The following is a 16268-nucleotide window of genomic DNA, read 5'->3' as shown; positions in this document are numbered from 1 at the left end:
CCTAAATATTTTATTTCTCCCCCTCCCTAAATATATATTTTGAAAAGGGCCCTTTTATTTTTGAAGTAGTTTGCAAGGCATGGTGGCCAAATGGTTAGGCCTAGGGGCAGCACTCATCCTAAATATCAAGAAACATATGCATATGCAATCCCAAAGGATAAAAATGCTGACAGGTTTATCCCCAAAGTATAAACATGTTCCTTCGCATAGGAGGAAAAACCTCTTGCATAAAGCCAATTTAGACAAAGGGGACATCCGACTGGCTGTTTATTGCGAATTCATTCTGATTTGTACACAAAGATCCAGTGGTTATTACAAGCCAGTGGTTATTTTGCCACACTTTCCAGTGCAATTTGCTATTCCTTCTCTTCTTATCAGACTTTTTTTCAGTACGGAAAGTGGAAGACAATCGCACAGGACTTCAAGTGATGTCATATAACCTCTGCGCAAATTGTAAGTGAACAAATCAAGATTTTGGCATTGCAGGGGGCTGGACTAGATGACATGGGGTCCCTTTCAACTCTATAATTCTATGAGGAATGCTCAATAAAAACAACCCAGGTGAAAGTGCCATAAGCTGTATTAGGGAGGAATCTGCTTACATTTTAAATGTTAAAAAACCAACAACACAATTTAAACTTAAACATCGGTTCTGTGCACCAGAAATGTACTGGAAGAAGAAGAGTTACATTCCAGCTCTCTGTAGTCCTCAGTTTGGATTGTAGGAGGCTCAGAGTATATAAATAAAACTTTAGGAACACAGGCCTTAGAATCCAACAACATTTCTACATTCCCAGAAATGGAGGGAGCTTTCAAATGCAGCTTGTGATAATAATGGTCTCGGATAATAACGCAAAGCCAGAAATCCTACTCACCATGCCCTCAAACCCCAGACATATCTTTGCAATCTGTATGGTTTGCAGTTTTTGACACAGCACCCCTTTATGTGGCCTTATTTGTACTTCAGCAATAGATGATATTTTTCTTCTCGCTGTGGGAAAAACAACAGCCACCACCAACAGCATCCCCTGGCATCAAAACCACTTCAGTGTCACCAATTCCACACATGGGAGAGAATTAGAACAAGACAGCAAAGGAGCGGAGATTCAGTCCTGTATCTCTGGGGTGCTAACCGTGCGGCAAAACTACACTATGCAGCGAGCGGCACAAGCTTCGCGTTCACGACCGCGGCACTAGGTGAGGGGAAGAGAGGAGGAAACGGGGAGCAGTTCATCCGAGGAGCTCTGGGTTTTGGATTCCTCCCTCAGATCGTTGATTGCTCCTGCAGGAAAGCATCGCCGCTGGGCCCCGAGCGCTCCGGTTCCGAGGCGAGGGCTGCCTCGCGCAACACAGCCATGTGCTCCTCTGCCGCAGACAGCGATTGGTCAATCCAGTCCATGCGGCTGGGAGAGTGGCAGGCGTTGCGGGTGATCAAGACCAGGTGGCTGACGGAAAGGAGCAGTGCAGTTGTCCTTCAAAAGGATGGAGACTGGTCAGAATAAGGATGGAGCTGAACCCATCCCACCAAATGCCCCCATTCCCCTGCCCCCGGCACAGAAAAGGAATTACTATTTGTTGTTTGTTCACGGGATTAAAAATAATTCAATACAGCGTGTTATGCGTTAAAAGAAAATTAAAAGAAAAGAAATTTAAAAGAAAATTATATGAAAATGATGTATTGCTGGTATTTAACTCTGAGAAGATTAGCAAAAATGTACAGTGGTACCTCAGGTTGCAGATGCCTCAGCTTACAGACGCTTCAGGTTACAGACTCCACTAACCCAGAAATAGTACCTCGGGTTAAGAACGTTGCTTCAGGATGAGAACAGAAATTGTGCGGCGGCAGTGGCAGCGGGAAGCCTCATTAGCTAAAGTGGTGCTTCAGGTTAAGAACAGTTTCAGGTTAAGAACGGACCTCCGGAACGAATTAAGTACTTAACCCGAGGTACCATTGTACCGGACAAGTTCAAATGTTTGTTGGAAATGTAAGGAAAAGGAAGGCACCTTTTATCATATGTGGTGGAACTGTAAAGTAATAAAGGAATTCTAGGAAGTGATATACAATGAATTGAAAAAAATGTTTAAAATAACTTTTGTTTAAAAACCAGAAGCCTTTTTGTTAGGAATCGTAGGAGCAGAAATACCAAAGGAACTGAAAATATTGTTTATGTATGCTACAACAGCTGCAAGAATGCTTCTTGCCCAGAGTTAGAAAGATGGTAAGATACCTACCAGAGTAGACTGGCAGAAATTATTGGACTACGCAGAGATGGCAAGATTAACCGGGAAAATCAGAAACCAGGAGGATCAAAACTTCAGTAAAGACTGGGACAAATTTACATTATATTTGAGAGACCACTGTAAACACTTAAACTCTTTGGCAGGTTTTAAATAACTCTTGCAATGTTTCACAGATCTTGGACACAATGGAGGACTGTCAATTAGATGGACTTATAATATGCAGTTTAAAAAGTTACTTACAGAGCCCACAGAGGGGAGGAGGGAAGTCTTGAGATTGGGAAGAATCTTGCATAATTTCTATTATTTGTGATTATGAGTGTGAATGAAATTGTAAAATCAAATTTAAATAATATTTTTTTAAAAAAAATACAGTATAAATTCCAAAATGATATACGACATAAAACCGAAACAATCAATTCATAAAACGCTATAACACTATCATAATGATAAACACTATAACGGAAAACACTCATCATAATGATAAAACAAAACAATAAAATAAAGGCAAAGCCCATGGAACGAACTTTTGGTATGAATGTGGCTCAAGAAGGCAATTAGAGGATAGCCTTTATCAAAGGTGTCATGGACTTTAAAGAAACTCAGGACAAAAGGGAGAAACGAGCTAAGAGGAAGGCACATTTGGCAAATCCTCACCGTGCTCAACTCCCACTCAAAAACCTATGTCTAGGGCTCCAATATGTTCCGGATGTTCTCTGAACATCTCTTGGTTTCGTCCTTCAAAAATGGCACCCAGGCAGAATTTCCGAAAAGCACTCAAAATGTCTGGCATTATTGCAGTCCATACAGGAAGTGTCGGGATTTTATGTTTGCAATTTTCCTTAAAAAATAGCTAAAAAACAGAAAAATAGCAAAATAAACCAAAAACCCACCCTCAACAACTTCTGTGTCCAGATTTTCACTTATGGTAACCCCACCTATGTTCCCACTGTGGAAGGACGTGTGGATCCAGAATCGGCCTCCACAGTCACTTTCGGACTCACTGTTAAGACCGTGTTCATGGAAGGCTCTTACTCGGCCATAATTGATTGCCAAAGAGGATGTATGACCATGTTGCGCAATTCCTGTTATCCTCCACTGACAGCTCGCCTATCCGACATTGCCTACTCACCTGGCATCCAGGAGTTTGGGATCCAGTGGTGGGTACATGGATCGGACCACATCATCGACCCTGGGAGAAAAAAGAAACCCAATAGCCTATCGGGAAGAGATGGCTCCTTCAAGGTCCTTTGTAACACAAGTGGTGTGTATTGGATTAATAAGAGCTACAGGCACATTAAGAAAAAGAGGCTGTGAGAATAAACAATACAGTGGTGCCCCGCAAGACGAATGCCTCGCAAGACGAAAAACCCGCTAGACGAAAGGGTTTTCCGTTTTCGAGGTGCTTCGCAAGACGAATTTCCCTATGGGCTTGCTTCGCAAGACGAAAACGTCTTGTGAGTTTTTCCGACTTTTTCCCCCTTCCCCCCACCTTTTTCTAAGTCGCTAAGCCGCTAAGCCGCTTAGCCGCTAATAGCCGCTAAGCCGCTAATAGCGCTAATCCTCTAAGCCGCTAATGGCCGTGCTTTGCAAGATGAAAAAATCGCAAGACGAAAAAACTCGCGGAACGAATTATTTTCGTCTTGCGAGGCACCACTGTATGCCCTAGCCCAATACAATTCAGGTTAATGGGGAAGGAGTGGGCTGGAATAAAGGAGAATTTGCAGACTGATGTTACTGCTACTACTATTAATTTTTGTGGGAATGTTCAGGGATGCAGGAGAGGATATATTGTTTGGTTATAGCCTTTCCAACTTGTGTTAACAAGTTCACAATTTAGCAGAGTAACATTCCCCTTTTTAAACTCACAGCGGATGCATTTGCTCAGGCTCCCTAAAGCCTCTATAATAAATGTTCTGGTATTTCCCCCTTATTCCCTCATAAAAGATAAGACACAACACAGTCTTCTATAAAAGTATAAATAGAGTTTACTCACATTCTGTTCACAATCGGATCCCAGAAGGCAGACTTAGCTTAGAAAAGTAACATACACATGGAAACTATCTCATAAAGAGACAGTCCCTTTGTCCTCTCTTGGCTGGAGGCCAAGAGAGCATCTTTGGCTAAGCAGATGTTGCTTCTTTGATGCATGTAGTCAGAGAGAGAGAGAGAGAGATAGCTGCCCTGCCCTGTGCTTTTGTCGTTACCTGCACAGGTGAGGCCACGCCCACCTCTAGTCACATGCAGAGGAAGTCTGTCCCAGCCCAGAAGGAAACAGGAAGTTTACCTGCTGGGTGGACAAACATTCCTCCCCATGTGTAAACATGTTCACTCTAGGAATGTTGTACTTGACTGCTCTTGTGTTTCACATCCCACAATTTTATTATTCATATGCTGCCCCTCTGAGTGGGTTGTCCCAGCTGTTCTTGGGGGCTTCAAGCAAAATATAAAAACACCATCAAACATAAAAGCACTTCCGCAGTAGGTGTTCACTGAAATGGCCAGTTTGTTCACACACTTTTTATGCGGCGGCTAACCACAACAGCAACAACAATTTATTTATTTATACCCCGCCCATCTGGCTGGGTTTCCCCAGCCACTCTGGGCAGCTCCCAAAAATGTCAAACTGTGGATCTCTTATGTTTCATCCCTCATGCTTTTCGCACTGCAGAAAATTGGAATTATTTTCCCCCCAGCCCTGGATGGAAAACCATTAGCTAGACCAGAGGTGGAGAACCTGTCATTGCACTCCTATTCCCACCTGCCCCAGCCAGCATGGCCAGTGGTCAGGGATGAGTAGAGTTGTAGTCCAGGGGTGATTTGAGAGTCCTGAATGGACTCCTGAAGGACCAGGTGCACAGCCTGGGAGTCATTTTGGACTCACAGCTGTCCATAGAGGCGCAGGTCAATTCTGTGTCCAGGGCAGCTGTTTAACAGCTCCATCTGGTACGCAGGCTGAGACCCTACCTGCCTGGGCACTGTCTCGCCAGAGTGGTGAATGCTCTAGTTATCTCTTGCTTGGACTACTGCAATGTGCTCTATGTGGGGCTATCTTTGAAGGTGACCCACAAACTGCAACTAATCCAGAATGTCGCAGCTAGACTGGTGACTGGGAGCGGCCGCCGAGACATTATAACACCTGTCTTTAAAGACCTACATTGGCTCCCAGTACGTTTCTGAGCACAATTCAAAGTGTTGGTGCTGACCTTTAAAGCCCTAAACGGCCTCGGTCCAGTACACCTGAAGGAGCGTCTCCCCCCCCCCATCGCTCAGCCCGGACACTGAGGTCTAGCTCTGAGGGCCTTCTGGCAGTTCCCTCCCTGTGAGAAGTGAGGTTGCAGGCAACCAGGCAGAGGGCCTTCTTTGTAGTGGCACCCACCCTGTGGAACGCCACCCCATCAGATGTCAAGGAAATAAACAACTATCTGATTTTTAGAAGACATCTGAAGGCAGCCCTGTTTAGGGACATTTTCAATGTTTGATATTTTATCATGTATTTAATATTCTGTTGGGAAATGCTCAGCGTGGCTGGGGAAACCTAGCCAGATAGGGGTATAAATGCTGAAAATCGCGTCTGCGCAGACGCCGAAAATCACATCTGCGCAGACGCAATCCAGCCCATGGAGCAATCTCCGTGGGAGTGAACTGGCCCAGGCGAGGTAAACCTTGCCGACCCTTGCTCTGCACCTTTGTTGTTGTCATGTGACAACACCTGGAGGGATGCAAAACTTCCCTCGCCCTGCTCTAATGCTTCCCGCCAGTTTGGCATCGCCCCCTGGCAACTCTCACCTGGGGCTGATCCGCTTGGCAACCACAATGATGTCACTGAGGCTTGCCGGAGGCTTCATCTGGGCCCCCGAACCCATCGTCATGGCAACAAGCTTCTCGGTGAGGGTGTGGCAGATCTGTCAAAAGAGGGATGGTGTGAGTCGGTGCTGCCGCGTATAGCATCCTCACATTGCAGTCCCTCCCCCACCAAAAAAAGGGATTTACCTTCAGGATAGCAATGCAATGGGAGACCAGGCCCCTGAAAGGAGGAAGAAAGAGGGGGGGAAACACAGCAGTGAGTTAGAGAAGCAATGAGGCATTTTAGCAGATACCACTGAAAGAGTCATCCAAGCTTTTGTAGTCAACGCAGAAAACGGAAAAATCACAGGACTGATTGCACACGTGATTATTGGTTAGGGAGCTACATTGCAAAATTGGGAAAACTGCAAATTTTGAAAAATCTCATTGGTTCCCTGCTCCTAATGGCAAGGGGTATTTCTCAAAGTTCACCATTCATCTTCCTCCCATCAAAGTCAGCTATTCCACCCCCCCCCCTGAAAAATTATACAGCATTTTCCATGGGAAAAGTCTGGCTTGCCAGCTGCTCTGAGTTTCACCCCCCCGTGCTAAACACTCAGATAGACTATAATCTCTGGTGTTGTATTAATTAATTACACCGGCAAACGAATGCCAGTGTACTGGAAGAAGCAAAGATCACCAGTGTCAAAGCAATGATTCTTCAACATCAGCTTCATTGGCCTGGTCATGTTGTGCTGATTATCGTCTTCCAAAGCAACGACTCTATTCCGAACTTAAAAATGGAAAGCGTAATGCTGGTGGTCAACAAAAGAGGTCTAAAGACTCTCTCAAGGCAAATCTTAAAAAATGTAGTATAAACACTGACCACTGGGAAACACTGCCTGCGAACACTCCAATTGGAGAACAGCCTTTACCAAAGGTGTCATGAACTTTGAAGACGCTCGAACTCAGGAGGAAAGGGAGAAGCATGCTAAGAGGAAGGCATGTTTGGCAAACCCTCACCGTGATCAACTCCCGCCCGGAAACCTATTTTCCCACTGTGCAAAGACGTGTGGATCCAGAATTGGCCTCCACAGTCACTTACGGACTCACTGTTAAGACCGTGTTCATGGAAGACAATCTTGTTCGGCTACAAGTGATCGCCAAAGAAGAAGACGACGTCTGAAGTGGTTCCTAATACCTGTCACAATTCTGGGTGAATAAAAAAAAATCCCCTGTTCCCCATTTTATGCTGTCTGGGAAGGCATCGCTGCAAAACTTACGAAGCATCTTCAATCCAGTCTGCATTCTCCAGGATGGCCTCAATATGTGGGTTTGTCAGAACCACGTCATCCAATTCTAGTTCTGAAGGTTCAGACTGGGTTTCCATGGTGCCACTGAAGTCAACGATGGGCCTGAGGGGAAAGTTCAAAGGTGAACTGGGATCAGCATTTTCTTTCCTTCTTTAATAATTTTTATTAAATTTTCAGTTTTACAATTTCAAATACTCATTTCACATCCTTCAGATATCAATGACTTCCCTTCTTCTCTTTCCATGGTTCATTTTACACATCTTAAATCTTAAATATTTTACAAAAACAATACCAATTGGTTTTCCATTAGTGCATCCATCAAAACTTATTTACACTGCTGAATTTTATCTTAATGGTGCCTGCGTTTTCAGCTGTACACAATTATTTTCCATATATTCAATATTTTTTTCCCATCCTGACACTCAATTTTGAGAGCACAGAGTTCTTCTGCATCACCCGGTGCAACGTCTCGTGGAGACGGACAAGGAGGGGAACGTTACGTCGCATCCTCACCGTTTCTGTTAAGTTGTGGGTGAACATATCAGACGACACAGCGATTCTTCAAACAGCTCTTCTTTATTCAGAGGCCAGAACAGAACTGAACTGAAGAGCTCAGTTAGCCTGCTTATATAGAGCTCCATAACAACGTAACTGTAGCAACTTTCTAAAACTATCCAATCACTGAACGTCACTTTCGATCCTTCATTTGCATACAAACTATCCAATCACTGAACGTCACTTTTGATCCTTCATTTGCATAACTATCTACAGTATCCCCCTGCTGGCCCAGGGTGAGAACTTCAGTATATAACAGTTTCTTTTTCAAAAATTTGCACGCTCACCTGGTATCATAATGGTTTGAGAAGTCCTTGGGCCGGCAGTAACGTTGCCTGCACACCACAACCAGAGCCACGAAAGAAGCCAGGAAGATGGTTGCCAGCACCCCAATGGCTACAATCACAACCGTCTCCATTGCTGGCCCCTTGTACCCTCAGGGAAGAGGACACTTAGGACATCGGAGACTTTAGGACACTTCAGAAGCGCTTCCACCTAGAATGAAAGGGAGCAAAAATGAGATGGGCTGGACTGTCTCAAGCGGTATCTACCCATCTTCCACCGAGTCCTTGTGATGTGAGATATTTTTTACAAAGCAAGAATCTGTGCTTGAGTTCTCTTGAAATGTTAAGGCATGAGTAATCCATATTCCGGGACGTGGGTGGCGCTGTGGGTTAAACCACAGAGCCTAGGACTTGCCGATCAGAAGGTCGGCGGTTCGAATCCCCGCGACGGGGTGAGCTCCCGTTGTTCGGTCCCAGCTCCTGCCCACCTAGCAGTTCGAAAGCACAAAGTGCAAGTAGATAAATAGGCAGGAAGGTAAACGGCGTTTCCATGCGCTGCTCTGGTTTGCCAGAAGCGGCTTAGTCATGCTGGCCACATGACCCGGAAGCTGTCTGTGGACAAACGCCGGCTCCCTCGGCCAATAAAGCGAGATGAGCGCCACAACCCCAGAGTCAGTCATGGGTCCCTTTACCTTTACCTTAATCCTAATTCAGTGTTCCTGAGTATGTGCACCTGCTTAATGCTTGTTAAGTGCCTTACAAGACCAGGTGAAAATTCCACTGTGTTCAGCATCCTTTTCATGAATCCCTGCAGAACAGGCACTTGGTGGTTCACCAGAAATTGGCCAATTGATGGATTGCAGAAATCGGTGGATTGCAGTCTACTTTCCTCCACTGCCCTGTTGCCTAACACCAATTGTTGCTCACTTCAGGTGTTTGGTATGTGTGTGTGTGTTTGTGTGTAGACGCCTGGTTTTGCTCCAGTTTCAATAGAATGGTGTACAAGTTCATCACATGAAATGGAACGCCAAAGAAAATACCATTTAATCCCTCCGGAAATGAAGATATCGGAGCACCACAAATCATTTTCACATGCCTGTGTACGTAAAATAGTAGATCTAGTTGAAAGGCAGCACATGGGGATCTGCATTGACCTTCAGGGAACCCCGATTCTTATTTTTGTAACATTATAAGACAAGGGTTAAGGGTGCCCATCTTGCAAAGCTCTCGTTCCCAGAACCCTGAACAAAGTTCCCAGGATTCTTTGGGGAAAGCCATGTTTAAAAAAAGGTAAAGGTAAAGGACCCCTGGACAGTTAAATCCACTCAAAGGCGACTATGGGGTTGTGGCGCTCATCTTGCTTTCAGGCCGAGGGAGCCGGCGTTTGTCCACAGACAGCTTTCCGGGTCATGTGGCCAGAAGGACCAAACCACTTCTGGCACAATGGGACACCGTGACGGAAACCAGAGTGCACGGAAATGCCGTTTACCTTCCCGCCGGAGCAGTACCTATTTATCTACTTGCGCTGGTGTGCTTTCAAACTGCTAGGTTGGCAGGAGCTGGGACAGAGCAAAGGAAGCTCACCCCGTCACGGGGATTCAAATCACTGACCTTCTGATCGGCAAGCCCAAGAGCCTCAGTGGTTTAGACCACAGCGCCACCCGCGTCCCAATAAGGAAAGCCATGACAGTTAAAGCAACTTGAGAACGTTTTCGCTGTATGCTGAGGACGGGACCTAAACTGCTGTTCTAGTTGGCTTCTGTACATGGAACAAGCTGGAGCGACCCACAATCTTGCCCTTCATCTCAGGCAGCAAAATTTCTTGGGTGCGCTGTGTGTCTGCTCATTTTCTAAAAAATTACCCCCTTTACAGTGGTACCTCAGGTTAAGTACTTAATTCGTTCCGGAGGTCCGTTCTTAACCTGAAATGGTTCTTAACCTGAAGCACCACTTTAGCTAATGGGGCCTCCTGCTGCCGCCGCGCCACCGGAGCACGATTTCTGTTCTCATCCTGAAGCAAAGTTCTTAACCTGAACCACTATTTCTGGGTTAGTGGAGTCTGTAACCTGAAGCGTATATAACCCAAGATACCACTGTATTTTTATTTCGATGGCAATTAGGCAGGCACGTTGATGGATTCTGAAACTGTTGGCCGGATTACACAAATCTGCTGAAATTCACCCAACTATTAAAAGGTGCAAGGCTCACCTCCCACCTTTGGGCTGATGCCTTGTGCGAACCCAAATGACAACCCCAAACAATGACGCTAAAGGGCTGATCTGGAAGAGGCGGTTGTGGCCAACAGCCCCTCCCTTGGCTAATACACACAGTGATGCACCTTCTGGAACAGGACCAGGTGAGTGTCCTCATGCAAATCGAGCCAACCCACCTGGGAAACCCACCTGGCCTCCGCAGGATCACAGCCGCCGCTGTTGCCGGGAGGAACTTCCGTGCGAGGAAAGCAATGGAGCAAACACCAGCGGCGCTGCTGACCTTTGCCCCCCGTCTTCCCGGCCCAAAGCAAACAGTGCAAGGAAGGGGAGAGAGTTTCCTTGGAAGCACTGCTGGCCTCGCTAGGCCTGCCCAGTCGTCATCTTGAAGCAAACGGGGATGGGTGTGTTTCGAGTACTCACACAAGCTGTGGGAAAATCTAGCCCCATTGTCGGGGAAAGCGAGGCGGCTGCCTCCAACATCAAGTGCCAGGAGGTGGGAGAAGCTGCAATCCCAGACCCTCCAAGTGTCCCAATTTTCCAGGGACAGTTACAGATTGACAGCAGCTTTCCGATTTGATCCTGGAATGTCCCGCTTTTCCTTGGGACGTCCCGCTTTTCCCTTTACCCTATTTTCATCGGAGAAATGTTGGAGGGCATGCAATTCCCATCCAGTGGTACCTTGGGTTACAGATGCTTCAGGTTACATACGCTTCAGGTTACAGACTCCGCTAACCCAGAAATATTACCTCGGGTTAAGAACTTTGCTTCAGGATGAGAACAGAAATCGTGCTCCAGCGGTGCAGCAGCAGCAAGAGGCCCCCATTAGCTAAAGTGGTGCTTCAGGTTAAGAACAGTTTCAGGTTAAGAATGGACCTCCGGAATGAATTAAGTATTTAACCTGAGGTAGCACTGTATATTTAAAGCACACACCCCCCGCGCACAAAGAATCCTGGAAAATGCCCTTTACCCCTCGCAGAGCTACAATTCCCAGCACCCTCAACGTGCTACAGTTCCCAGGATTCTTGGAGGGAAACCACGTGGTTTAAATGCATGGTGTGCGCTCAGTCTGTGGCAAAGAAAGATTCAGCGGCCGCCAGTCTGGTCGGCTTCTGTACACGGAAGCAAGGAGAGGCCCAGTCTTTTATTTACCAGCGGTAACAAAACGTCTTGGCTGGCTTTGGGGAGGGAGGATTATGGGCACTGTTTGCAGGTACAGTAAGGCCCACAACTTACGATCTGGAGATCACACCTAAAGCCAAAACCGCCTATAGTTATTGGGTTCAATGGTGGGTGGAATTGCCAAAGTCTTTTTCCTGGCTGCCCAACCCTTTTTTATTTATTTATTGGCCAAGTTCATAAAGCTGAATGTGCACGTTAGGTAAAGGTAAAGGGGCCCCTGACCATTAGGTCCAGTCGTGACTGACTCTGGGGTTGCGGCGCTCATCTCGCTTTATTGGCCGAGGGAGCCGACGTACAGCTTCCGGGTCATGTGGCCAACATGACTAAGCCGCTTCTGGCGAACCAGAACAGCGCATGGAAACGCCGTTTACCTTCCCGCTGGAGCAGTACCTATTTATCTACTTGCACTTTGACGTGCTTTCGAACTGCTAGGTTGGCAGGAGCAGGGACCGAGCAACGGGAGCTCACCCCGTCGCAGGGTGCACAAGTTACACGTGTGTTAAGTTATGGGCCTACTTTACAGTGCAAGAGGCCAGGATGTAACCTAATGTGTAGGGTATTTTGTTTGACCTTCCGTCTCTAGTCTAGAGCTTAACAGATTCTTAAAACACGCACTAAGAAAAGTCAGATATTTCAGCCTATAGATAAATGGCACAAATCAGAACAAAATACACTTAAACTTCCATGTTTTGCTTCATTTATTCTGATTATAACAGAAATGCGATTCGTTTGACCACTGGAAATTCTAAGCACCTCCACGTCATCTGTCTCCGTGGCGTTAATGAAGAGCTAGAAATTTACTTTATTTCCCAACATGTAAAAAGGGGAGGCTCTCTGCCTGTGCAGCTTGCGACGGATAAATCTTTTTCACTTCCCTCTTTCTCTTTGCTTTCAAAATGGCCCTTTTGCTTATCTTTGTTTGTGGGTGCAGTTCCACCCACAAGAAATCCAGGGTAGTACAGATAATAATAATCATGCCAATAATTTTATTATTTATACCCCGCCCATCAGACTGGGTTGCCCCAGCCACTCTGGGCGACTTCCAACACATATAAAAAACACAATAAAACATTCAACATTTAATAACTTCCCTATACAAGGCTGCCTTCAGATGTTGTTGAAAGGTTGTCTAGCTACTTATCTCCCTGAATTCACAATAATTTTATTATGATGAACTTTTTTTTAACTACCACCTTTTCCAAAGAGTTTAAGGAGGGAAGAGATGAAAGGAAGGAAGGAAGGAAGGAAGGAAGGAAGGAAGGAAGGAAGGAAAGGAGCAGATACATCCACAGCTGCTGTTGCTGCTGTTACCTTTTCCTCCTCCTCACTCAGGAATTTTGCCTTAGCAAAAAAAGAAAAAAGTCCTTGGCAGCAAACAGTGGCCTCTTCAGAACTGCCTGTGGAATGTCTGGTTTTCTTTCTTGCGGCTGTTCTTTTAAAGAGGATTAATCACTAAACTCTGGCTGTTTCTCTTCCCCCGCAGTAAAAACAGCCACCGCTTTTGAAGCAAGACCTTAACCAAAAAAAAGTGCAACAGGGAAAAATAATAATTGCACCCTATAGAACACGGAAGAACTGCTCCCCACTCACCCAGTGAACCAAAGAGGCCTTAAACCAGCAAGAGAGTGTGCAGAAACATTTCTTCTTTTTTCATTTACCTGAGGGAAGACTTGGGTAAAGTGTCCCCCTTGCCAAAAGTCCACCAAGCGAAGACGGGCCTCTGGTCCCGGCCGCACCAACCCTCTCTTCGACTCCTGGTGAACCAGGTCCTCCTGCCTGCATTCCTTAGCAGGATAATACTGAACAGATGCCAAATGGACAGAGGAGAGATTAGAAAGTGGGCTGGCCAAGCTAAGGGGATGGAGGTGGGATTTGGGGGTGGGGGCAAGCTCAGCAGGGATGCTGAGCTCACCCTTCCCTGTGGGAGAAAGTGCCCGAATGTAGTTGTCATGGACAAAACCACATCACTTTCTCCCTTTTTTGAAAACACAATAGGGATACATTTAAATTTGTAATTTGGTATAACAGGGACAGTGCAGTGGTACCTTGGGTTACAGACGCTTCAGGTTACAGACGCTTCAGGTTACAGATTCTGCTAACCCAGAAATAGTACCTCAGGTTAAGAACTTTGCTTCAGGATGAGAACAGAAATCGCACACTGGCGGTGCGATGGCAGCAGGAGGCCCCATTAGCTAAAGTGGTACCTCAGGTTAAGAACAGTTTCAGGTTAAGAGCGGACCTCCAGAATGAATTAAGTTCTTAACCCAAGGTACCACTGTACATTCTTCTTCTTTCTTTGGCGATCACTCGTAGCCGAGTAAGATTGTCTTCCATAAACACGGTTTTAACAACGAGTCCGTAAGTGACTGTGGAGGCCAATTCTGGATCCACACGTCCTTCCACAGTGGGGACATTGGTATCCGGGCGGGAGTTGATCACAGTATGGATTTGCCAAGTGTGCCTTCCTCTTAGCACGTTTCTCCCTTGTGTCCTGAGTTCAAGTGTCTTCAAAGCCCATGACACCTTTGGTAAAGGCTGTTCTCCAACTGGAGCGCTCACAGGCCAGTGTTTCCCAGTTGTCAGTGTTTACGCTACATTTTTTTAGATTTGCCTTGAGACAGCAGCAATTAAAATATATAAATTAGATCTTAACACACCAAAATACAACCTGAAGTGGTCATTTAAAACCTTAATCATGATGATATCACAGTCATTTAAAACCTTAATCATAATGATTCCCTAAGTTTTATGGCAATCACACAAAATCTGGCCACCTTTAACGTGATCTCTGGATCTTTGTCCTCTACCAGAGATTTTAAACCATGGAGTTTGGACCCATTTGAAGATTTTTGCATAGCAGGGGTGATAAATGCTGAGCTTATGTCCCCGTAGAAACAACGTCGTAACAAGGCATGAGAGACAGTTTCTACCTCCATGAAGCCGCAGGGACAGACTCTTTCTGTGTATGGTTTACCCTAGAATTTGCCCTGCAATAAGGCAGATGGCAGTACGTTGAATCTAGCAAGGGTGAACGACCGCCTGCATTTAGGTATTTGTAATTTTGACAAATACCATATTTTTTGCTCTATAGGACGCACCAGACCATATGACACACCTTATTTTAGAGGGGGAGAACAAGAGAAAAAAATTCTCCCCCTCTCTGCCCAGCGCCCCTTAAGCAAAGTGGCAGGAGAAACGGAGCCCCTTCCATTTCTCCTCCTGCTTTGCTGAAGGGGCACTGCGCAGCTCTCCCTCTCTGCTGAAGCCAGGAGAGTCTTGCTCTCCCGGCTTCAGCAAAAGGAACCCAAAGCCTGCGGAGCACAGTGGGACCTCCCGCTGCACTCCGGAGGCTTCAGACGGCTATCCCTGAAGCCTGGAGAGCGAGAGGGGTCGGTGCGCACCGACCCCTCTCGCTCTCCAGGCTTCAGCGAAAGCAACGCGTAGCCTCTGGAGCGTGGAGGGAGCTCTACCTCTGTGCTTCGGAGGCTTCGCGTTGCTATCGCTGAAGCAAAGGAGCCTGCATTCGCTCTATAGGATGCACACACATTTCCCCTTATTTTTGGAAGGGAAAAAGTGCGTCCTATAGAGCGAAAAATACGGTATATTGCTGGGGTAAACCCTCTCCCATTGTCTTTTATTGCTGGGTGTTTATTCATCTCGCTCACATGGCATTGTAGTTCCACATCCCAATTTCTGACTTCCCTCTGATTTTGTATGAGCTGGAACTGGCCTGTGACCGAAATAATAAATTCATTCATTCATTCACATCACTTTGGCCTGCAAGCAGAGCCGTCTTTTCCATAGGGCTTATGCTTTCCCACAGCGGCATGGGGGAAAGTTGCCTCCCCCATGGTTGGCAGTGCACAGCTTCACCCTCCCCGCAACTATCCATGGTAATTTGGGGGCACTGGGCAGATATTTGCACCCCAGCGCCGCATCTGCTAAAGGCGGCCCTGCCTGCTAGCCAGCTAACAGCTGGAGGAGAACCTCATCCCAGCGGGAACAATTGCAACTCCCAACAAGATGCACGCAGAATGAGAGATGGGGCATCTAAATGGCAAAATGCAGCTCAAGGTCTGCGTGAAGCGATGCACATTGGGGTAGACTCCATGTGTAGCAACTGGGAAAGGCAAATTCCACATTAGGAAATGAGTGAAGAGAACTGAATCCCTAACTGGACTGTAGCCTCAGCCACAAGGAAGATCCTTGAAATATACTCGGAGTCGAGTGTGGATTTCATGCTCTTTATTCAGCTCATATTAGTGAGAATGGAAGTTCCCCTGAAATGTCTGCTTTATAGACAATATTTACACAATGGGCCCCACGTGATTGGCTAATTCTGGGATTCTCCTGAAGGCCAATCAGGTTGGGGATTCGCTTCCACCTGGAGTTGGATTGGGTGGCTCCTGCGGACCAATCAGACTGCTGCATTCTGGATCCTATTGTTCTAGGACCAATCAGACTGCTGCCTTTTGGATCCTATTCAACTCAGTACATAACAATCCTATAATGCAAAAAAGCAAATCCAAAGGCAAATGCATCTACACAGAATGCTTCATTTCTCAAAATGACGTCGTAACCTCCATCCTAAACACTCAACATAACACCTGTGCTTTTCTTCTAGAAAAATAGGTGCTGGTACTTGGAAGGGGGGGGGGGGACACGACATCACATGATCCCAAGTAAACACACACACTTCG

At 46.2% G+C, this 16268-nt stretch overlaps 1 protein-coding gene across 1 annotated transcript; it reads right to left on the bottom strand.

Moving 5' to 3' along the window:
* Positions 1 to 562: 562 nt before the first annotated feature.
* Positions 563 to 13357, bottom strand: TMEM98 (transmembrane protein 98). Its single transcript, XM_081838260.1, has 7 exons — positions 13227 to 13357; positions 8180 to 8387; positions 7308 to 7439; positions 6232 to 6265; positions 6028 to 6143; positions 3371 to 3430; positions 563 to 1472 (listed from the first exon to the last, which is right to left on the bottom strand). The coding sequence occupies exons 2-7, from the start codon at positions 8308 to 8310 to the stop codon at positions 1265 to 1267; spliced, it is 681 nt and encodes a 226-aa protein (XP_081694386.1). The 5' UTR covers positions 8311 to 8387; positions 13227 to 13357; the 3' UTR covers positions 563 to 1264.
* Between the last annotated feature and the right edge of the window lie 2911 nt (positions 13358 to 16268).

The sequence above is a fragment of the Podarcis erhardii genome, assembly GCF_964252035.2.
Source record: "Podarcis erhardii genome assembly, chromosome: 13".
NCBI lineage: Eukaryota > Metazoa > Chordata > Lepidosauria > Squamata > Lacertidae > Podarcis > Podarcis erhardii.
The sequence above is the reverse complement of the archived record's forward strand: the minus strand, read 5'-3'. Positions and strand labels throughout refer to the sequence as shown.